General features: G+C 35.0%; 1 protein-coding gene across 1 annotated transcript in view; it reads left to right on the top strand.

Moving 5' to 3' along the window:
- The first annotated feature begins 232 nt into the window (after nt 1–232).
- LOC149539170 (uncharacterized) overlaps nt 233–21,639 on the top strand; it is a 350,582-nt gene continuing 329,175 nt past the window's right edge. Inside the window, exons 1-2 of the mRNA XM_089800496.1 lie at nt 233–827; nt 9,529–9,787. Coding sequence (XP_089656622.1) covers nt 336–827; nt 9,529–9,787 — 751 coding nt within the window. The 5' untranslated portion in view covers nt 233–335. The remainder of the gene's footprint in view (nt 828–9,528; nt 9,788–21,639) is intronic.

The following is a 21,639-nucleotide window of genomic DNA, read 5'->3' as shown; positions in this document are numbered from 1 at the left end:
CACATTGAACTAAGATTCATTGTATCCTCTATTTTATTAGAAAATAAGACTTCAACACACTAATTTAGAATGATAACAAAAGTGCTATGATTATTATATACTTACACTCTTACAAAGAAAAAGAATAAAGCACGTTCGCACCTCAGCGATGTGATCCTCGCAAAACGACGATAACTTTTGAATAAACAGTAAGATAATAACCCTTCCCGCCGTTTTTCGTCTTCAACTCCAAATGAACTTAAAATGCTGACAATCACGCTGTTCATTGCTTGCACACAGTATTTGGCACTGCTAGTATCACCAAAATTGTTCTGTTCCACGCTTTGTATGCAACAATGCAGGTATCTTTACTCACCAGCAACAAGGGTTCGATTCCCCGCTCTCTCTCTCCATCCATTTCTAAGCAGTCAGCATATGGAAGAGGCAGCAGCATCATAACATGCTCCTTTAAAAATTTCAACCCTAGCATCCTCGAAAAAATCAAAGATGGTTCGCTTGGTGAACACCCAAAGGAGGGCTTTCTATGGGAAATAGGCAACGCTCCGCTCAATTTACTCACATCTGCTGCGGCTGCAGTCAGAGATCGGAGAACGGACTCCAATGTCGTAACGTTTTCGCCTAAAGTATTTATACCTCTGACCAGAGCGTGCAGAGATTTTTGTGGTTATTGCACATTTGCCCTGCCGCCAAAGCCAGGGCAGAAAATATATATGACCGCGGAGGAAGTCGTTGCAATTGCCAGAAAAGGAGTCAATATGGGCTGCAGCGAGGCGCTGTTTACGCTTGGAGACAAGCCCGAGCTTCTTTACCCGGCCGCCATGCGTGAGGTTAAATTTACAAGCGATTTTCAGAATTTTATGCACAATTTCTGTTAGGAAGCTAGCTAGCTCATTCTTGAAACGGAAACTTTGTTAGTACTCATGATGCGGATTAATTTAATTTGAATGCCCATTAGTGGTGAAAAATAGCTAGACAAATACATAACGGAGAGGCAATGCGCCAGGAGGATCATCAATAACATAAAAAAATTGCTTGGCAAAACTATGTTCAAGTGTGTTACATATCAGAAGAAAAAATGACCGAAAATGCCAGATAGGCAGATGCTTGGCAACTATAGACTTGTTGATATGAGTTTTATTCCACTACAACATGCATAACGAAATATTCAATGTTTCGTGGTGAAACATTAAATATCCGATCTTCTCTTGAATAAAGTCATCCCTCATGCTAAGCTTGCAATGGAAGATCATGTGATAAATTCAAGGATCCATTAACCATGGACAGTCTTGAGTGAAATGATGTGGTATGCTGGTAAGCACTTGGAGGCTTACACTGTTTCTTAAGATTTGACAATGCACTTCTAAAGATATGGCTTCACAATGTGCAATTAAAATATTGTTTCTTTTTGTTTTCAACACTTGTCTTCTTTTGAGCATTGTAATGTTTTGCACACTTCAAGACCAATCAGGGGCATTGCATGCTTAGAGGGAAAGTGACAACATCGACTATATCATTTGTCACCATTGACTTTGCTATCCTCAAATTTGTTACCTTTGTTTTCCTTTGCCTCACTTGAACCATATAAACGGTCCCAAGTTGGTATCTCTGATCTTCTCATGGTTGGGAGTGAAAAGTGATTTCAGTCCCATCTCCTCGATATCTCTCTTGATTCAAGCTTGCCTCGCTTTCTTTGAGTTTTCGACCATTGCTCCAAACATACTTCGTCCTGCCATGATAGAGTCTTCAATTAGCCTTTTAGGATTTGAATTCAAATTGAAAAGCTAGGATTTTATTTCTTTATATCTTTCGTGAATCTTACCATTCAAGTTTTGAAAATAACTTAAATTTTTTTCTCTAATCAAAGAAAGTTTAAAAGGTTCTAATAATTTTTTTGTCAAATTTGTAAAATTCACCTTTTAAATTAAAATCCACTAGCATTTCCAAGAAAAAGGAGTTCCAATGACAAAATATAATTTTAATCACCTTAAATCTAAATCAAAACCTTTACAACTTCAACCTTAATCTCCTTTGATGATATTTCAATTATTAAAAAAAGAAAATTAAGATAAAGAGAATTAATTAAATCAAAGTGCACAATATTACAAAGCCCTTAATACTTGGTTCAACTCAAATGGCCCCTACAAAAATTAATTTTATCTTAATCTCCTCTCAAAAAAAAAAAATTTCTCACCCCGAATGCACTGATAGATATTTTTTCAAAATTACTGGCTCGCTAAGGTTGCTTGTTGACACTTTGGAATAATTCACACCACCCCTCCACCCTCTTGGATCAAATTTGAGTAATATTGCAGCCTTGCTAAATAGGGTTTGAAAAAACAACACTTACCTATAACTGCTAACAAAGTTCGCAGGTCATGGGCAAAGATAATGTTTTGCTTTGGAGTTGAAATAATCTTCATCACCCTCCGTATATAGTTGGAGTCAATAAAGGACACATCCCCCAATAAGAGGCTGACTTGGCATATAACAATCAATTAAAATGAATAGAAGGAACCACACATTAAATTCCTAACAATTGACTTATAATTTAATAATCAAATTGTATCTCTGTAGACCTAAGGAGGAGGGTGGTGGAAAATAGGTTGTTGAGAGGATAAAATCTTATGGAGTAAAACCCGCCTATACAAAGGATCTATTTTACCCTATCTCCTTTTGATGATCTTGATTGCATTTGTTTTCCTTTAAAACTTGATAGTGCTGGGCGGAAAAAGGGGAGTAGAGGATAAAATCCTCTCCAAAGGCAGAATCCAACGACATGAGAGGTTAAACCAATCCTTGAAGGGGGGGGGGAGGGAAGAAATTTCAGGTGTTTATTCTCTACCACATCAGTATCGGATGGGTTGAGAGGATTCTAGGTAACTCACCTTATGCAACCAATTGTGCAAAACTAAAAATGGCAGCCCCCCCCATCTTCTATGGGGCGGAGTTGTGAAGATGTCACAACAACTAGCGACTATCCTAAAGAAATGCTCTCAAACATTTCAAGTACAAAACCACTAAGAATAAAAAACCTTGGTTAGTTTCATTTTCACCCATCCAACAACTAGGGATTGTACTCAAAATGGGTGAAACCATCAATTGAACTAGGAATCCTCATCTTTAGTTGCCCATAAAGTATCTCAAGTCCATAGGACTTGGCCATTTCGATAGCCTTACTTCAAAAGCATCTTGGGATAGAGCCTTATTGCCAGTTAGACATCCATAGCCCTAATGAGGTTATTGTTGCAGCCAACCACAAACATTGCTCTACCTTTAGTGCTTATTTTATAGTACTGGTAGAGATATTCGCACACCCAAAACCAAACTACTTCATTTTTCACTCATTCTTTCATTCTTTTTCTTTTGCATTCATTCGTTCATTTCTTTTCTTTTATATTGCGTTTTCTTTTCTTTCAATCTTTTGTTTGACCTACAAGCACTTAAGCTTGTAAAGGGTTTGGAAAACAACAATGACATTGAAGTAGGTGTATGATTTATGCTAATCCTAGCTTCACATTGACACTCCCAAATAACTTTGAGCAATCCAAATTTAGTACAAACCCTTTTCAAAGAAATGGCTATTAAGAACGACTAAAAGTTCACGAGACCTCGTAGGAGATGTTTAAGAAATGCATAGGACAAGTCTATCCCGAATCACTAAGAATGTGAAATAAACACAACCTCACCTTAGTCACAAACAAGGTCCCTCCATTGCCAAAACTCTTGCAACACAAGAAACCGAAACTTGGAACAACCAAACCCAGGGAAAACCCAAAACCCAAAGCAACTAACTACTAGGATCAAGGGATCCCAAGCAAACCACAAAGCTAGGACAACTAGCTAAAAAAATCACCTAATCTACCAAACAGCTAACACTTAATTACCCGCTAAGCCACTACACCTAAACTACTGAAGGGGCCACAAAAATCCCAAACCAACTGACTTGAGACAAACTAAGTCCCCAACCCTAAAACACCTAACTAAAAGACTCAAAGGAAAACTAACCTAGACCAGTTGAACCATATGTTCTAATGCAAACCTACTCTAACTATGTACAATATGACTCCAAGGAGAGTCCTAGGTTTGGAAGTAATGTTTGAGGAATTGCCCATTGATAGGCAATGGGACGTCCTTTCCAGTTAATGTTTTTAGTTTGAAACATTTTCTCCTAAAATCTTTGAAATCCGATACAAACCTTTCCTCATCTTGTCAAATTTGTCGTGATTTCCTTGTTTCTCATGCAAACTATCCCAGTACAAAACCATGTCAAATATCCTAAATGCTTTGATCCTTGCTTGTCTGTCAAACCATCTCTTTACTACCCCCTAATGTTTTGCAAACTTGTCCAAGGCTTCGTCGCTCTTGTCATCTAGTTGCATCAGTTGCAATAATTTTGATTGGATCCTATCCTCTTGGTCATAGTGTTCTTGCAGAGACTGTAAGGTTGGGATCCTCAGCTGATTTGGGAAGATTGGTTCTTGTCCATATGCTAGACGGCATGGAGAAGTTCCTAGGGAGCTTTTTAATCTTGTTCTATCTGTCCATAAGACAAATTTCAGTTGGGTATGCCAATCTTTTGGTTTCTTGTCTAAAACCTTCTTTAGGATAGTTAAGAGGTTCTTGTTGGTTCATTCCGCTAGGCCATGTTCGTGGAAATGATAATTGGATGAAAATTTTAAAATAATCCCATGATCAAATGCTCCATTATGAAATTTCAACGAAACAAAAGTAGAACTTTATCATAAACCAATGAGTAAGGACATTCAAACCTTGTAATGATTTTCTCTTCAAGAAATTTAATTATAATATCAACAGTAGAATTCTTTAAGTCTTGGGTTTTCGTCTACCAAGTACAGTAATTAGTAGCAGCAAAACTATACCTATGTTATGCAGAGGAAGATGAATTGATTATACTAATGAAGTTGTGCCCCCACTTTGTGAATGGTCTCACCTCAATCACCAGTTATAGTGGCGTTTTTGGATTCCTCTCTCAATTAACAACATTTTGACAAGCATGGCAAGTTTTCCCATGCTCACGTGCGTCCTTGAACAATGTCGACCAATAATATCCTACTCTCAAAATCTTATGTATCGTGGTCAAACTCGCTCCATGTCCTGTTCCAAACTTATCTCATTAAAATGTCCCAGAATCCTTCCTGCCTCTTCCTTGCCTATTCATCTCAAACACATACCTTCATGATTTTGCTTTTATAATACTAAGCCTTGCAACATATATCTCTAATTCTTCAATTTCAAAGCCTTCTTTTGCACTAGGTCCACATGTGAAAGACACTTATGGTTCAATAGGTAGCAAATGATATCTTTGTACCACTTATTTGGGCATACCTCTTCCAATTCATAAACTAGTTGCACCAAGCCTGGGCCCCCTCATATGCAATTGTTTGTGCTAGCTTTTGTCCTCGAACGAGTTTCATTGGTTCCTCTATGACATATTCATGGATGGTGGCAACCCACTTTCCTCTCCTTTCACCAAGCTCACTTCACATCAGTAACATTTTTACTGTGTTATTAGACACAATGGCGTGTACTTTACTCCTTAAAATGTAATGCTTGAACTTCTTGATCACTTTCACTAAAGCGTAGGCTTGTTTCTCCACATTAGGTTAGTTCAACTTTGCCCTTTGAAAGGTGTACTCATAAAGGCTATATGGTGCTCATTACTTCCCTTTGTCATTTGGGTAACAATCGCTACACAACCATGACCTGAGGGGAATGAATGCATGTAGAAAGGCTTCTCATAATCTGGGATCGCAAGAACTTGTGCCTTGACAATCTCTTCTTTAGTTTCTTCAAAAGATCTCTTAGCTTTTGAGGTCCTATCCATCTTTGCATCTTTCTTCAACATGTTGTTTATGGGTTTTACTATCTCTGCAATTCCTGAAATGAATTTCCTCATAAAGATAATCTTCCTAAAGAAAGATTCCAATTCTTTCTTACTAGTTGGTAGGATGAGCTTTGAAATTGCCTCCACCCTTTTAGAGTCCATCATAATCCCTTTTTCTGAAAGGATATGGCCAAGTAAATTTCCTTTTGTCACTCTAACTATACACTTCTTTGGATTGAGGCACACCCCAAACTTCCTACATCTTGTGAATACTTTCCTCAAATCCCCAATATGGTCCTCTCTTTTCTTCATAAATATTGTAATATCATTCATGTAAATAATTGTGCACTTGCCTTTTAGGTCCTTAAAGGCATAATCCATCTCTCGTCGAAACTCGCTTGATTACTAGTTGTTTATCAAAAAAATGCCGGAATTATATAAAAAATGCATCTTGGACTCTCTTGTAGTGATATTTGCTATGTGACGAGGTGATTTGATTATAGTAGTCCGAGATAGGAATTTGTAACCGATCCCCTTTGGTGGAAAGATCCGAGAAAGATCCCAATGATGTAGCTATGTAGACCATGTAGAAGTTCATGTAGAATGACATTGAGTTTCCCACATTAAGCAATTGCTTAGAAATAACACTATTGATAAGCTCACCCTAGAAGATAGGTTCTTCATTATCAAAGGTTTGGAGAATGAATTTATACATCCATGGCTCAAAGTCACTGGAATCTTTGAGACCGCATATCCTGCCAAGAAGAGTAATCAAGTCTTTGCATTCTAGATTGAAGATTGACCTATGAATGGTTTTAGGCCATCTTGAAAAATTGTTTCTTCTGACCTTTAACCAATATGCATTTATATATTATTGATAATCCGCTCTCTTTTCATTTCATAACTCCAAAGACATCTCCTTTGACAAATCTATGCACTTTGCATTTTGAGGAACTTTAAAGATCTGTTCAATAACCTCTGGGTCAAAGCTAATGATGACCTTTCCATCTGCATCTTTGATAGTCTTGGACTTTGGGCTAAAATGCTTTGAACAATCTAAAACAAATAATGGATCTAGGGCAGCCATAGGGAAAGTAGACACCAAGTGAATATTACTCTTCTTGATGATCTCATTTCATGAGTTGAAGGAGATTCAACCCTTTGTATAAATCAACCATGTCAACATGCCCAATCTCTGTGTCAAAAACATTATCAAGAGGTGATGAAACTTGAGATACAGTCGCATGAGCTAACTCTTTATTGTATTGGTACTTCATCTTTCTTTTGGATTTCAAGGATGAGGGCATCTTGTGTTGCAACATGAAAGTTCCAAAATGTGAACACATCATCGGAGGATATTGATTCCATAAAGACGTTGATTCTGGATGAGCAGCTTAGGATCTATGAAGGGCAAAATGCTTAGAGTATGGATCAAATACTCAAAGATCTTGTGTAATGACCATGAATGAAATGGTAGGCATATGTAAAGGCTGAAATGCGATTCTGGGATATGAAATACATGTGGGTAAAGGATGAGTCCTTATGTAAGTACCTTGAGGAATGAAGGCTAGGCACATGGGAATGTGTGAAAATGATGACTTTGACTTTTAAAGAGTGACCTTTAGTCAAAATCGGGTTCTCTGGATGCAATTGCATGTAAAGTGATTTACATGTAATCATGACTTTGTTGGGTGGATATTTTGCAACCGATAGTTTTGAGTAAAATCCAATTGCAAAATAGGATGACAAGCCACAGCGTGTGAGACAAAGTCTCTCCTACTTTAAAGGGAAGGCTCCTCCTTCTCACCGTTCCTTGGATCAAGTCAAGGTAAGCAAGAAATTGAGAGATTTTGTAAAAAGGTGTTACCAATTTCTTTGTAGTCATTATGGTCCCAAACTAACCCTAATAGTGGGGACATTACAAATTCAAAGTAAGGATTTTAATTTATCTAAACTTAATTATGCCTCATGGGATCGATAATGGGAATCTAGTGAACTTTAAGGAAAAGCTTTTTGAGAGAATTAAAATATAAATCAACAAACATATTTTCTGGCTTTAAGATTTATTGTTTTGAGACCTCTTATTTTTAACCAACATTGGTTTTGTCAAAAATAGACTTGTTATCTGACAGTTTTTAAACCCTGAAATAGACTTGTTATTTGGCAGTTTTAAAGCATTATTTACAATCTTAGAACAACCTTGAACCTCAATACTTGCATTATTTGGCAGTTTTTAAACCTTGTTTTGGTAATTGTTGAAATTTTGTCTTAGCTATAGGCAAAAATAATCTCATTTCGTTTTCATATGTATGGCTACTGTCAAGAACAACTTGAAAATCTTCAAGCTCATCACTCTTCCAAATTTAGGTTGGATAGGCTTTCCCTCTTTCTCTTGGCTCTTGTCAAGGTTATCGCTGTATGGTCAGGAAGCTTTTATTAATTTCTTGTGGCTGCAATGAATGCTGTCCACAGCTTCCAAGTGAATCACACTATCCCTTTTAAAATCACACTATTTCTGCCTAACGTTAACATCAAAGGAATGGTATATTTTTCTGCTTGCTACAGTTGGATTGAGCTCTCTACTTTTCTCCATCCTTATCCATCTATAACTTAGTCCTAAGAGAATTGGCTAAAAGTCCTGGAACATGTGACATTGCATTCAAAGGATACCAAATATCACTAGAGAAATTACAATGAATTGATAGCTGGTCAAAAGTTTCACTTCTTTGTTCATATAAGATGCATCTAGAGGGCCATTTGAAACCTCTTTATAACAAGTTGTCCATAGTAGATTCTTTTTGATTATTTCAAGCGACAAGAAGACAATTGATTTTGGTCATCTTTTGCTCTTCCAAATAGTTAACTTGTTAACTTTTAAACGTGATAATTGCTAGTGTAGAGAACAGAACCTTTTTCTAATGTATATTTTCTTTTTTTTAGCCGTTCTGTTTTACCGAATCATCAACAATTCTGCAGAATTTTCAACAGTTTTTCCAATCTGATTTTTATTTGATGCCACAGCTGTTGCATCCCTTTTCTTCACTGCTAGGTTGTCATACTTTTTCTTTTAGAGACTTTAAGCTAGGTAGAACTATAATGGGAGAGTTAAGAAGACAAGCATCTCCTCAATATTTGCTTTCTGTTGATCCTAATATTGCATTGGAGGATATTGTTATCAAACTTATGTTGCCCATGCAGATTTCCATGTAACTGACTCTAGCTAGCTCTATGTTATGAAAATATTTCTGCTCCAATAGCTTATTCAGTAACATATCTCTGTCTTTATGTATACTCAAAACTGTGGGGTATCAAACAGCTATGTTAAAGAATTTAAGCAATCAACAACAAGGAATAAATAATATGTTTGCAGTGGCCCAAAAGGGCTTAGTAAATGTCAGTAAACTATTCATGGGCCTAAAGATGCAGAAGAGTGCTAATGCGTGCAGATGTCTTATATGGGTTGATACTGATTTCATAATTGGTTTTACTAGATTGTGTATAATATGTAAAAGTTAATTGGTTGTCATATAATGTTTACTTGTATATGTGTTGAGGCTTAATGACCTATTTTAGTATTGTTGAAAATATTTTGTCATGCAATTGAAAGGGGTATCAATTATTAATATATTTTTCACCTGTAAAACTGATCTTATGTTCAACATCTGTTTATGTTACATGTTCAGCTGCAAATGCTTGGACATACTACAACCATTTCATATGTGGCTGAAATGGCAAAGTTAGTGCTTGAAGAGACTGGAATTCTCCCACATATCAATGCAGGAGTTATTTCCCATGCTGATATAGAAAGATTGAGGCAGTTCTCTGTCAGCCAAGGATTAATGCTGGAGTCTATATCGGAGGAGCTGCTAAAGTCTGGAGGACCCCACTATAATTGTCCTGACAAAGTACCAAAGACTCGTATTCAGACAATAGCCTTGGCAGGTAGATTCATTTTACAAAAAAAACATATTATTCTTCCAGTTACTCTTTTTAGCTGACGAAATTAATCATTGAACTGTTTGTCAAAGATTTAAATAATTATTTTTTCTTGAAATTTCTATTTTGTAGCCTGGAAGAACTGAGGTAATCTACACGGAGAGGATTCTGCCAAATTTTAATTTTATTTTTATAAAATTGAATACTGATTACAAATATCTCACTTTTACGAACATCAAGAGTAGATCAATACAACACCTTACAAGCAAACACATTAGAAATCACCTACAGAATAGGAAGGGTCGCTACTTAGAAATCCACTTTTATTTAGACATCACCTTCATAGTAGAAGCCAAGTATGGAAAACCAAGAGTCACTGCTTAGAATTCCACTTTTAGATGTCACTATGGGGAATTGAACTTGGGTCTCCACAATGAAAACCAAATTTGTTTAACCTATTGAGCTTAACCCTTTGAACAAAAGAAAATAAGTTATTTATGCAAGCATAGATCATTACTGTGGCCACAACCAGAAAGAACCAGCTCATCCATTCCTTTGACCTCACTAGGACTGAGTAAGTAAGCTGGTCCATGGGGAATTGCACACACATGTTCTACCCTCTTCTTAATTTCATATTTTTTATGTTTTGTAGACCAGAAATGTAGATGATTCTTAGTAGAACAGTCTTTTTCAAATCTTCTTTCTATTTCTTCTAGTTCTTTTGCTGTATTTCAGAATTTCTATTTTCTTTACCTCTTTTGTCCATTCTCTAGTAGAATTCTTTTTCGGATTTTCTCAATCTATATGTTTCATCTTTTCAGATTAGAATTTTTATCTCTTTATCCTTATGATGTAGTGACATCTGAGTTCTTTTGAATACAAATTGTTCATAATTGATCAAAAACAGGTATCTCAATAAAATGTCACTGTCCATGTCATTGTATTGTGCCTTAGACAATCTTCCTGGCTGTGCATGACAACCCTCCTTCAAACTCTATAAGGGTCCGACCCAATTGTGAATTGACTCAATCACTCCTAGACTGCTGGCATATGCCACAAGTGGTGTCTGTACAGTCAAGGCTAGGTGGACAGTTGCTTTGTGATGATGATAGTGTACGATATTTGCTTGAGATCTGTCCATATGATAGATGATTCCAAATATGACATGCGGTAGATTCCACAGGTGTACAGTTGGTACTGCCCACAACCTATATTGCTTGGTATGGTCTATATGGCAAGGGGAAGATGCCTTACACGACGAAAGATGCTGTATGGGGGTGGAGGGGTTTGTATGGAAGAGAGGACATCCGTTTTCTAGTAGATATTGCCCATACGATGGAGTACGCCTATGCAAAGATATGAATATTCAAATAACATATTATTTAATGATAATAATTAAGAATAATAATATTATAATCTATTATATAATAGTGATATATTTGACAATATAAAAATAAAACAATATATAAGATTATAGCATAATTGTAATGTAAAATATTATATTATAATATTAATGAGTTAAATAAATTAAATAACAAATAAATATTTTGATTATAAATGATATCAAATACCAATGATAATTTTATAACGTACCTACATGGGTTATATTATGAAATGGACATATTCAAGGATAATATTATAATATAATTGAGAATTAAATATTATTATAAATAATATATAAAGAAAATATACTACGTAATAGTATTAAGAATAATGATATTACTAATATTATTATTAATATAATATACGATATGTTATAATGTTATTATTAATATAAGTGCATAATCAATATAATATAATTATTATATTACGAAAGACATGTCTCTATATAATATCATATATATATATTGGATATGAACTGCTGGAAAAGGATATCACATAGGGATTATTATGAAAATAGATAGAAAGGAGAAGCGAATAAGAAAATGCTAAAAAAGGGTCATTACAGTACATGGGAACCTTTATTATGAAAGCAATCATGATGATGATGGAGGAGATAACAAGAATGTCATATCCAAGATATTGTGAGCATCCAGTAAGTAGTATCCCTGAGATATGAGAATAGCAGAGAGCCTGATTGAGGATCATGTAATCATCATCATGGAATAACAATCAATGAACTAAATATAATGGATAGCCAACAAGCATACAAAAGCAAGTTCGTATTGATATCCAACAATCTAATCACTGATCGAGTAATGCCTCATATCCAAGAATGATCACACGTGAAGAAAAAACAATGATACAAGTAAACAATAAGATCAACCATCCAGCAGTGGACAATTGAGCGATTGTGAGAAATTGACATAAGGACAACAAGCATTCGACTAACCAATCATACGTAAGGATAAGACATTATCAATTATAGGTAGACTGGCAGAACGACCAAGGCATGATCGATGTAAGAAGTTGACATTGAGTAGGATTGTAAGCATCTTGACAAAGTAGGACAATCATCGACCAATTGGAAGACAGTAACTTCTATTGATCATATTCTTAAGCAATATTGACTTAAGTCATAATCGAATGATTAGTCATGAACATCGATAATGATTGATAAGCAAGGGATTTGTTAAGCATGCTGCATAATAATGACAGCAACTAGATATAAAGACAGAGATTCTGTTAATCAATATCATTTGTGTACAAAACCGATTGGATTATGTTATGAAGAGGCACAAATTAGATTAATAATGGCAGCGATTGCAAAGCAATTTGCATAAAGATGCAATTGTGAAGAGACATTGAGCATTTCTCTTAGAGGCAACCTATCCTATTGATCTGTAAGACATAAAAAGGCCATCGATCATCACTCCATAAAACACATTATGGCGAAACCTTGATCTCTTATGGCATCCTTTAATGGATCTGTCTGTAGAGCATCAGCCTTGTTGGAATAAACCATTACATAATTTGAAAGTGATGATCAGAGAACACTATTGTTTCAAGAGCAAATTGACAAGATCACAAACATCATCATAATTATTGCAAGAACATATCTAAAGATCAGAGACAGAAACATACCGCTATAAGCGATATCATCCTATATAAGTGGGGAATGAAATCAGATATAGCATTTGCATCGCATTATGTGATATTAGAAACATTTGCAAGTTTATAAAGACTGATCAGAAATAGCATTCATGACTACAAGTGATAGGAAGATAATATAATATATTCTCCATTGTCAAATCGGAGAAAATATGGAAAAAAAAGATACAAATTAAAGAAAAGTCGCACATAAACTAATGACCCCCAAAATGGGTTCATTACTGAAAATGGCCCACGTGCCTCAACAACTACGTGTGTACGATGATGTGTGTACAGTCTCCTTCCTTTAGATATTTTGAAGGGTAGGATGTTATGATTACTTGATTCGCCACTTATTGTATTGACAATATTGCTTTGGTCACGAAAATCACAATGACACTACAAATGAACAACTTTGATAACACAATGATGTGAATTCCCACATGCAAGAAGAATCAATAATGATAACATTTCCAAGTACAATAACTTTAGAACAAGAAGAATAGGGCGAGGAGTTACTCCCATCTAAAGTTCAATTGCCACATAGGGAGGATCTTGCACCCCTAAAATGGCAGACGTGGAACTTCCAACTGGAGTTCACACATACAAATAAAATATCCATTTCACATACCTACAAAAACAACCCACCAAATCTTATATTTAGCTTTGGGGAAACTTCCCGAAGGATTACTAAAAGGATGACATGACCAAAATGTTACTGACAATAACAAGGGCCAGAGAGATAATCATTTTAATTTTGGGGCCACATACATATGATTATTAAATTAAGTTATTTAATAATATCAAGGATATTACAATCATTGAATTGTACAAATTCTTTAAAATTGTCTTACCTTGAATTCTGATGTGCGCATCTTGTGTGAATCTACCCCACTTTAATTTCTCACCAATGATTGAATGTCCTTTTGGTAGCTCCAACATTGGTTTCCAAAATCTTTTTGGGATGGATTTTGTTTTGGCAAGGCAAAAGATCTTGCCAAACTTGAATCAGCTTTCATTTTCAAATGAAGAAATGAGATTTGAAGATATTCCTTTCCTTTCAAGTGATCTTGTCAATGTGAGCCTAAAATTTGAGTGCTACTTTTGAATAAAGTTTCTTCATTTGCTTTATGAAATACATGCATATACAGTTACTCGCTTACACACACATATACATGTACACATGCACATGCGCATCTCTCTCTCTCTCTCTATATATATATGTATGTATGTATAAGCATATGTAAACACATAGACATATGTGTGTGTATACATGCATATACAGTTACTTACTTACACACACACACATGCACATCTCTCTCTCGCTCTCTCTATATGTATATAGGTATATATTTGAGTATATGTAAACACATAGGCATATTTGTGTGTATACATGTATATGCATATATATGTTGTGTGTGTATGCTAAAAAGTGCTGTTTTAAAGTTACTAATAGTAAGATAACTATGGGAAAATGAAAAGGCATGACGAAGTTGTCAGAATGTTGAGATGAGAAGGAAGAAATGTCATTGATTTTTAGAGTTAATGAAATCTTGGCATAAGTAGTTGTAGATCATAAGACATATAGACAAACGTTTTGGGATAGAATTTGGATCACACATGTAACAAAGATTGATAGAATGCTATAGGGACCTTTATAATGTAGTGATGAATTTGTATAGACATGAAAAGTCCACAAAAAATAGCAAAATAACCTCTACAGCAAAAACGAGAAATTGTGATAGCAACTGTATTTTTGCTATGGCCATTGGTACAATGGCATTGTGATCTTTTTGGCTGGGGATTCCAAGCTTGCTTAGTTTGTTTGTCTTCCTATATTGATTGTTGTGATGCTAATTTTTTTGGATCCCATTACCTACAAAAAGATACAACAGTCAATAGGTGTAGGGAGGACAAGATAGAATGTTATGTCTGCTTGGAAAGATGCCTTTGTTAAGTCCTTGTTGAGTATTTTTGTAAGATAGCATGCTTAATTATGGCCAAATTTTCTTCTTTCAAAATTTTTCAATTTTGCAGTCTCAGACAGATACCCTTGTAGTTTACTGAATGTTGCAATATAAATTTGGTTTGGTTAATTTTCATTATATGAAAATCTGAAATAACATTTGTATTAAAAACAACTAATCAACAATATCATCATGATTTAGTAACGCTCCATCTTTGATTACAAACTCATTGAAAACATTGTTTGAAAATCTTGATTTGATGAATGAACTCCAACAAATCGAGTATTTAACAACAATACAAGTAATACTAACACCTCGAATGCCTAATCTCCTCATACAATTAAATGAAATAGGCTACTTGGTATATGGGGTTCGTAAGGACCACCGAGTTCTAAAAATAAAGTAAAAAATTACCCGAAGACAACAATAACATATCAACACATAATGCATGGCTATATATTTTTGTTTTCATTATCAAGGTTGGTGTTTGATTACTTAGGAGATATATTGTTTTCCCCAAAAGGGTCCGGATAGGACAAAACATCACTTAACGATCCAAATTCTTCTGTCCTAGGCAAATAAAGTGGTCATTTGAACCAAGTTTCTATCCATATGGGATAGGAATATATATGTATTTCAACAGTCTTCTCAGATCATACCGGTACCCATACGGGGTAGGAAATAATTTAAATGACCTAGAAGTTGTTCTCACATCCATCTAGGATTATTTCTCATAAGTAAATGAAATGCTCAGTGCTTTGATAAGAGACTTTCATTCTTTAGGACCATCTGGGTCCAGAGTAGCTTGCCTTAAGTTTCACAGCCTGCCCAAGACTATGCCGAGGTTCTTAGCAATATTATAAAATAAGATAATCACATACATTATAGAATTCAAATGCTGTAACAAGGCCTTCTTCCAACATTTATAGATTCTAAACACACCTTACTTCTATAATTCATAAATACTGAAATAAAATATGAAATTATAAAATTAGCCATGTATTCTCACATAAATCAGATACATTCCCATTTCTCGTAAATAATATTTTTATGCTGTAAAAGGAATTAAGTTTTTATGAAAAATTAAAGCAACAATATCTATGCCCTTGGCTTTGGGTACAAAGAAAACTTGAATGAGCACAACGTCTGGAACTCTAGGTCGTATGAGAGTTTTTCCAAAATACCGACTCTTCTAGATCTACTCTCTTCAAACTGCAAAGTTTTTTTGAAACAAAATGAATTTTGTAAACAACATTCCCCCCTTTTTGTTCACCCTCAAACCTCTTTTATAATTGCTTTAGTTGGTGACCTATGGCAAAAATTATCTTCTGGAAATAATGTTTCCAGAAATTGGTCTAAATCAGGTTTCCCTGTAATTGAGACTTCATGTTTGAGAAATATGTCTTCCCTCCTATTGGCTCCTGCCACGTCTTACTTTTGCATGTTTTCTTCATCTTCAAATCCAGCCATGCTGCTTGGTGTGTTGGCTAAATTTTTTGTAAGCCATTAAGACTACAACTTACGAAATTGTGATTTTAGGCAATTGTATAGTTGTTGAAGTAACATGGATCATTTTCTGCAAATGTACTAACATTGCTATTGTGATTGATGTATTCCAAATGCTGATGTGGATCTCATATAAATATGAGAGGAGACATGTCTCATAAAGAGACATGTCTCTATGGTGTAATTATCATTTAATAATATTATATTAACATAAATAATAATATGTATAACCATATATATATATATATATAATTTAACAAAGATAAGTATAAATAGGAAATGATGATTTACCAATAACAATAATGTATCTCAGATTGAATTAATTCGACTGAAGCTACAACCTTAACACTCCCTCTTAGCTAGGGAGGATTTGTAGAACACATTATGCTCTCAAGTATATGAAGAGATATCATCTTAGTATGATATTCTTGGAATGACATATTTAAGGATATCAACATAAATCCATCAACTTAGATATTATCTTTTAATATAATCTAAAGTATGATTCAACAAGAAATATCAATCATATGATATTTGTAATGTTCTCGTTATAAAATAAATAAATTATCAAACTATTACAATGGGCTGATTGATTTAATGTATCTCGAACTCATTTTTATTTTGTTTCCGTAGTTTGTGTTGCTGTCGTCTATCTTTGTACACCCTTGGAAAGTTTTCCGACAGGTATTTAAGCATGGCTTGTAGGTAGTCTTCAAGCATGTTTCTTGGATTATTTCATATACTGCGAATTCCTGTTGGAGTTCTGGATTGGTCGCCATTTTGGAAGTGAAAGATCTTCCCTACTTGGCTATCCTGGTTTCGGTGGGATTCAACCCTCACCTTATTCCGTCAGTGGTCTGCTTGGCCTGAATATGGCAAATTGAAGAATTAACTGTATGTAGAAATATCATTGTTATTTGGTGTGTATCTTTTTGGTCTCTGCTTCTGCAAGTTGTGTGTTGCATTCCCCATTTTTAAAGCGGTATCATTGAATTGCCTTGTACCCTCCATACACTCACCGTACACATAGTATCCTTCCCCAGTTGGCATCACCATACTCGTACGACCCTCTAGTAGTTGTCTCAACCACCTCACCGTATGGCCTATTCTGGCCTCATTCTCCCCCTCCCCTGCACGGGCCATCTTCCCTCACCTGTACAAACTATCCTGCCATCGTACGACCATACCACTATATGCACATACTAAGTACGACCATACCACTGTACGGCTCCCTTCTCTTGCTCATCGTACTAACACTCTAGGTGACCAACACCGTACAACCTTCATTCACCAACCGTACATCACTATTTGGCCTCCGTTCAAGTCTTTGCTTGCACTTGGTCGACCGTACGGCCTCAGTTCAGGGTTTGCACATTGATTTAAAGGCGCATCGCAGGTACGAAACATTACAATATTCATCATACGTATATTCTTTTGGTATGTGCACTGGCATCAAATCCTTGACTCCTACCAAAAGTATATGATGAGTTATTTGATTTTCAGCACTTCGGGACAACAAATTAACAAGAAATCACAATCTCATGGTCTCTATCATGACAAGTATCATGATCTCCGACACAACTTAATGAAGTGTGATCATGATACGTTTGTTATCATGACTTTCAATATTCTATGACAACAACTTAATGAAGTCTAGCATGATGCATTCGTTATCATGTCTTTTTGCACTTTGGGACAACTTAATGAAGTCTAGCATGATACATTCGTTATCATGACTTTTTGCACTCTGGGACAACAACTTAATGAAGTTTGTCATGATAATAGGTTTACCATTTATAAGATTGTCACCTTACAATGGTTACCTTTTGTTTATATATGTCAATGAAAGATCGTCACGTTTCATTACATATCATATGCGAAATAGTAACCACCACAAGCCAAGTTAGAGGGTGGTACAAGGGCTTTCACTTTAATTCTCTTTCACAGAGACAAATGCATTACAAGAAATTTCACTTCAAACTTTTCCCTTATAGAGAAGATATTACACTTCAAATTTCTCCCTTTGAACAATGATCCTGGGAAGTCAGGTCCTGTGGTTACTCCCTTAGAGACTCTCTTAGCACAGGAATGCGTGTCGAACTCCCTTTGAGTCTGATAACAATCTTCCTGTCTTTCTGGTGATAAGTCATTACTTTTAATGATATACATAGGAGTAGGCCCATCAAAATCATGTAGTCACACATATGTATTTCTAGACTCCCTCTGAGTATCGATCTTCTAAGCTCCCGATTTACCTTAGAAGAAGTGTCATACTCCCTCTTAATGAAGAAGGATCTCTTAATCTCAATCATCAAAGATATTTGCTTCAAGAACCTCACTTTATGCATCTTGATCATCAATGTCTTTGGAGCTATAAGATTGAGTTTGCACAATATTTGGTAGCATGTGTAAAATACTGCCATTCTTATCTTGCAAGAACATCCTCAGACAAAAAGGAAAAAAACCAAGGCAGATAACTCTTATATTATGTATAGGATTATAAATAAATGAATAGATAAATGTAAAAGATACGAGTACTCTGTTGATGAGGGTCATGGAACATCTCTTTCTAAAGATGGTTCAAGTGGGAATGGAACATTGGTTATTATTCCCCACACAATGTAAAATTCCCACTCTTATATCTTTGAACATTTTTGCATCACATCAAATATGACAACTTCTTTCTAAGTTCCAACTTGCTCTTTTCATCCATTGAAGGTCCAAACATTCATTAAGCTTAATAGTAGAAGCAAACATGTCCTTCCATTTTCTTAAACTCATCCACAATACGCCAATATCTTGATTGAGTATGATTGTGCCACATGAATGAATCTACAACCCATATGTCGAGTTTCATTCATCAAAGAGAGAATCTTAGATGGTTCAAATGAATTGTTAAAAGCATTATTAATGTCTCACAACAACTTTGTGTATTCCAAATTTATATCATTGGTGAATCCATCACAACGTGGTGTACTCTCTGAATCAATATGATCAAGACCACCAAAGGTTGACTGAATCATATCCTCTATATGCTCCCTCTCTTTTAAGGTTGCCTCAAATGCCAACCTCCCTCTAAATGTCAATCTTTCTCTTTTTCCTTCAAGAACACTCTTAGAGAGAAAGATCAAGGTATATAGCTCTTGGTAGGATGTATAAAAATACAAATAAGAATGTTAATTTGGCTATTAGAAATTTAATGCTGCCTATTACTAACAATAACATAAATGATTGTAGTATTTATATTATATTTTCAATAATAAAAGTAAGATCTTAATCTTTCATACTCCCATAATAGATCTCACAATCATTATATTAACTTATTAAATATCATTAAATGTAATTATACATATATAAAAACATGTATATATATTGAAACTTTCAATAATATTTATATGTTAATATACATATAAATAATAAATCATTACCATTTTGCAAACACAAATTGATTAACACAATTGACTTACCTCAATAGTTACCTTTTAACACGATCAATGGAATTGATGCATTTATCACCTTAAGACCACCTTGGGTTTCACATCATCCAAGAGGTCGATAATTTAACTTTGTTAAGTGTAAGCCTCTTCTTTAATCCTACCAATGACTTGATTTCCATCTCTGTTGAGGATGAAACCCTTGTTTTCATAAGTAATCCAGTGTTCCAAGTTTTGATGGCATGATGACCCACTTCAAAGTCAGCAATCGAGTCCCACACACAATAATAGTATCTCTTCAGACAGGATTTGGAGTAATTTAATAAGACATGGGGAGGTGAACTCGATTGTCAAGAGGATTGTTGGGCTTGATCTTTCAAACGATACCTATAAATACTTGCCCACTTATTCTTGAATTGTTGTGCATGCCTTTTAAATGCCTCCCCTATAATTTCGGGATTCCTAGAAATTAGGGATTATTATGTCACAATATAAATGTCTCCTCTTCTTCCTTTATTAATCAATGCTTTCTTACGTATAAATGTTCAAGATATAAATTGACTATCCAAAACACGTTCCTATCTTTCTGATCATCCTTAATGAGTGGGAGTATTTATCCTCTTTGAATCACTTTTACTTGCCACGCGGAGATAATTGAATACATGTCTCCCTCTATTTCAAATAATAATTGTTTCATAATAAACTTATCCTATCTTTATCAATTTCAGATAATTATTCCTCCATGTTAGACTCATTGTATGTGCATATTACGTGGTGGGGTTGTTTCCTTATGTTCTAAAGTTGTATGCATTTGCTTGTTCACCACATGGAATCACAGGAACAAAAGAATTCTTTTGGGAAGACATAATAAAATGACTATATATAATAAGCATAAAGATTTATCTTGTATGGTTAAGTCCTTCTTCTTGTGATTTTGACAGGAAGCTTTTCATGGGCATTACAACGCATCCCAAAATGGATCATGGGACCTGTGTGGTCATGACTAATGCTCAGTTGTATAAGTCATTTGTTCAGCCAATAATATAATATTATTTTTATGACTGTCTCTTATCTATGCAAAAAATTCAATAAATACTTTCTTTTCTTTTTGTTTATCTGTGTCGTTAAACTAGAAACATGTATGCTTTGTCTATTAATATGTTGTAGTTTGTATGCTATGTACTAGTTAGCAGAAGTGTCAACTGTCTACACCACAAGATTTCAATCTTCCTCGCTTGCTGTTATTTGTGTCTGAGCATACAACAGTATTGGTCTGTTTCTGTTCAGATGATAATAACTTTTTGTTTGTTTCCATTCTTGCAGTCAAATACCAGTGGTTTATTTGTTGATGTGTACGTTGCAGACGATACATATACATTCCAACATTTCTTCTTGGCTGATGGCTGTTTGTTAATTGCAGGTGTTGACGTCTTCAGTAGATTATATAGATGGGCATTTAAGTATATCTTTTGAATGATATCCTTCGTACATTCCAACCTTTCAGCTATTGTGCTATTAAATACAAGTTTGTCATTGATTGTTCACGAATCTTGTCCAATGCTCTTTCGTTTGTTCACTGATGCATTTGCAGCCTACTCTGATGCCATGTTGAAGTAACATGGATCGTTTTCTGCAAATGTACTAACATGGCCATTGTGATTGATGTATTCCAAATGCAGATTTGGATCTCATATAAATATGAGAGGAGTAGACATGATTCATGAACAGACATGTCTCTATGGTGTAATCATCATTTAATAATATTATATTAATATAAATATTGTGTGTGTGTGTGTGTGTGTGTGTGTGTGTATTGTAATAACCCTGTCTGGTTATAGCTTAATCAAGCATCAATTTCTTTCACATTTCGATAGTTTGAGATTTTGTCAAACACTTGGTAGGCAGCCCAATTACCACTGAA

Source organism: Cupressus sempervirens, chromosome 9 (assembly GCF_028749045.1).
Source record: "Cupressus sempervirens isolate cs-2001-9-10 chromosome 9, ASM2874904v1, whole genome shotgun sequence".
Classification (NCBI taxonomy): domain Eukaryota; kingdom Viridiplantae; phylum Streptophyta; class Pinopsida; order Cupressales; family Cupressaceae; genus Cupressus; species Cupressus sempervirens.
This window is presented reverse-complemented; position numbering and strand designations above follow the sequence as displayed.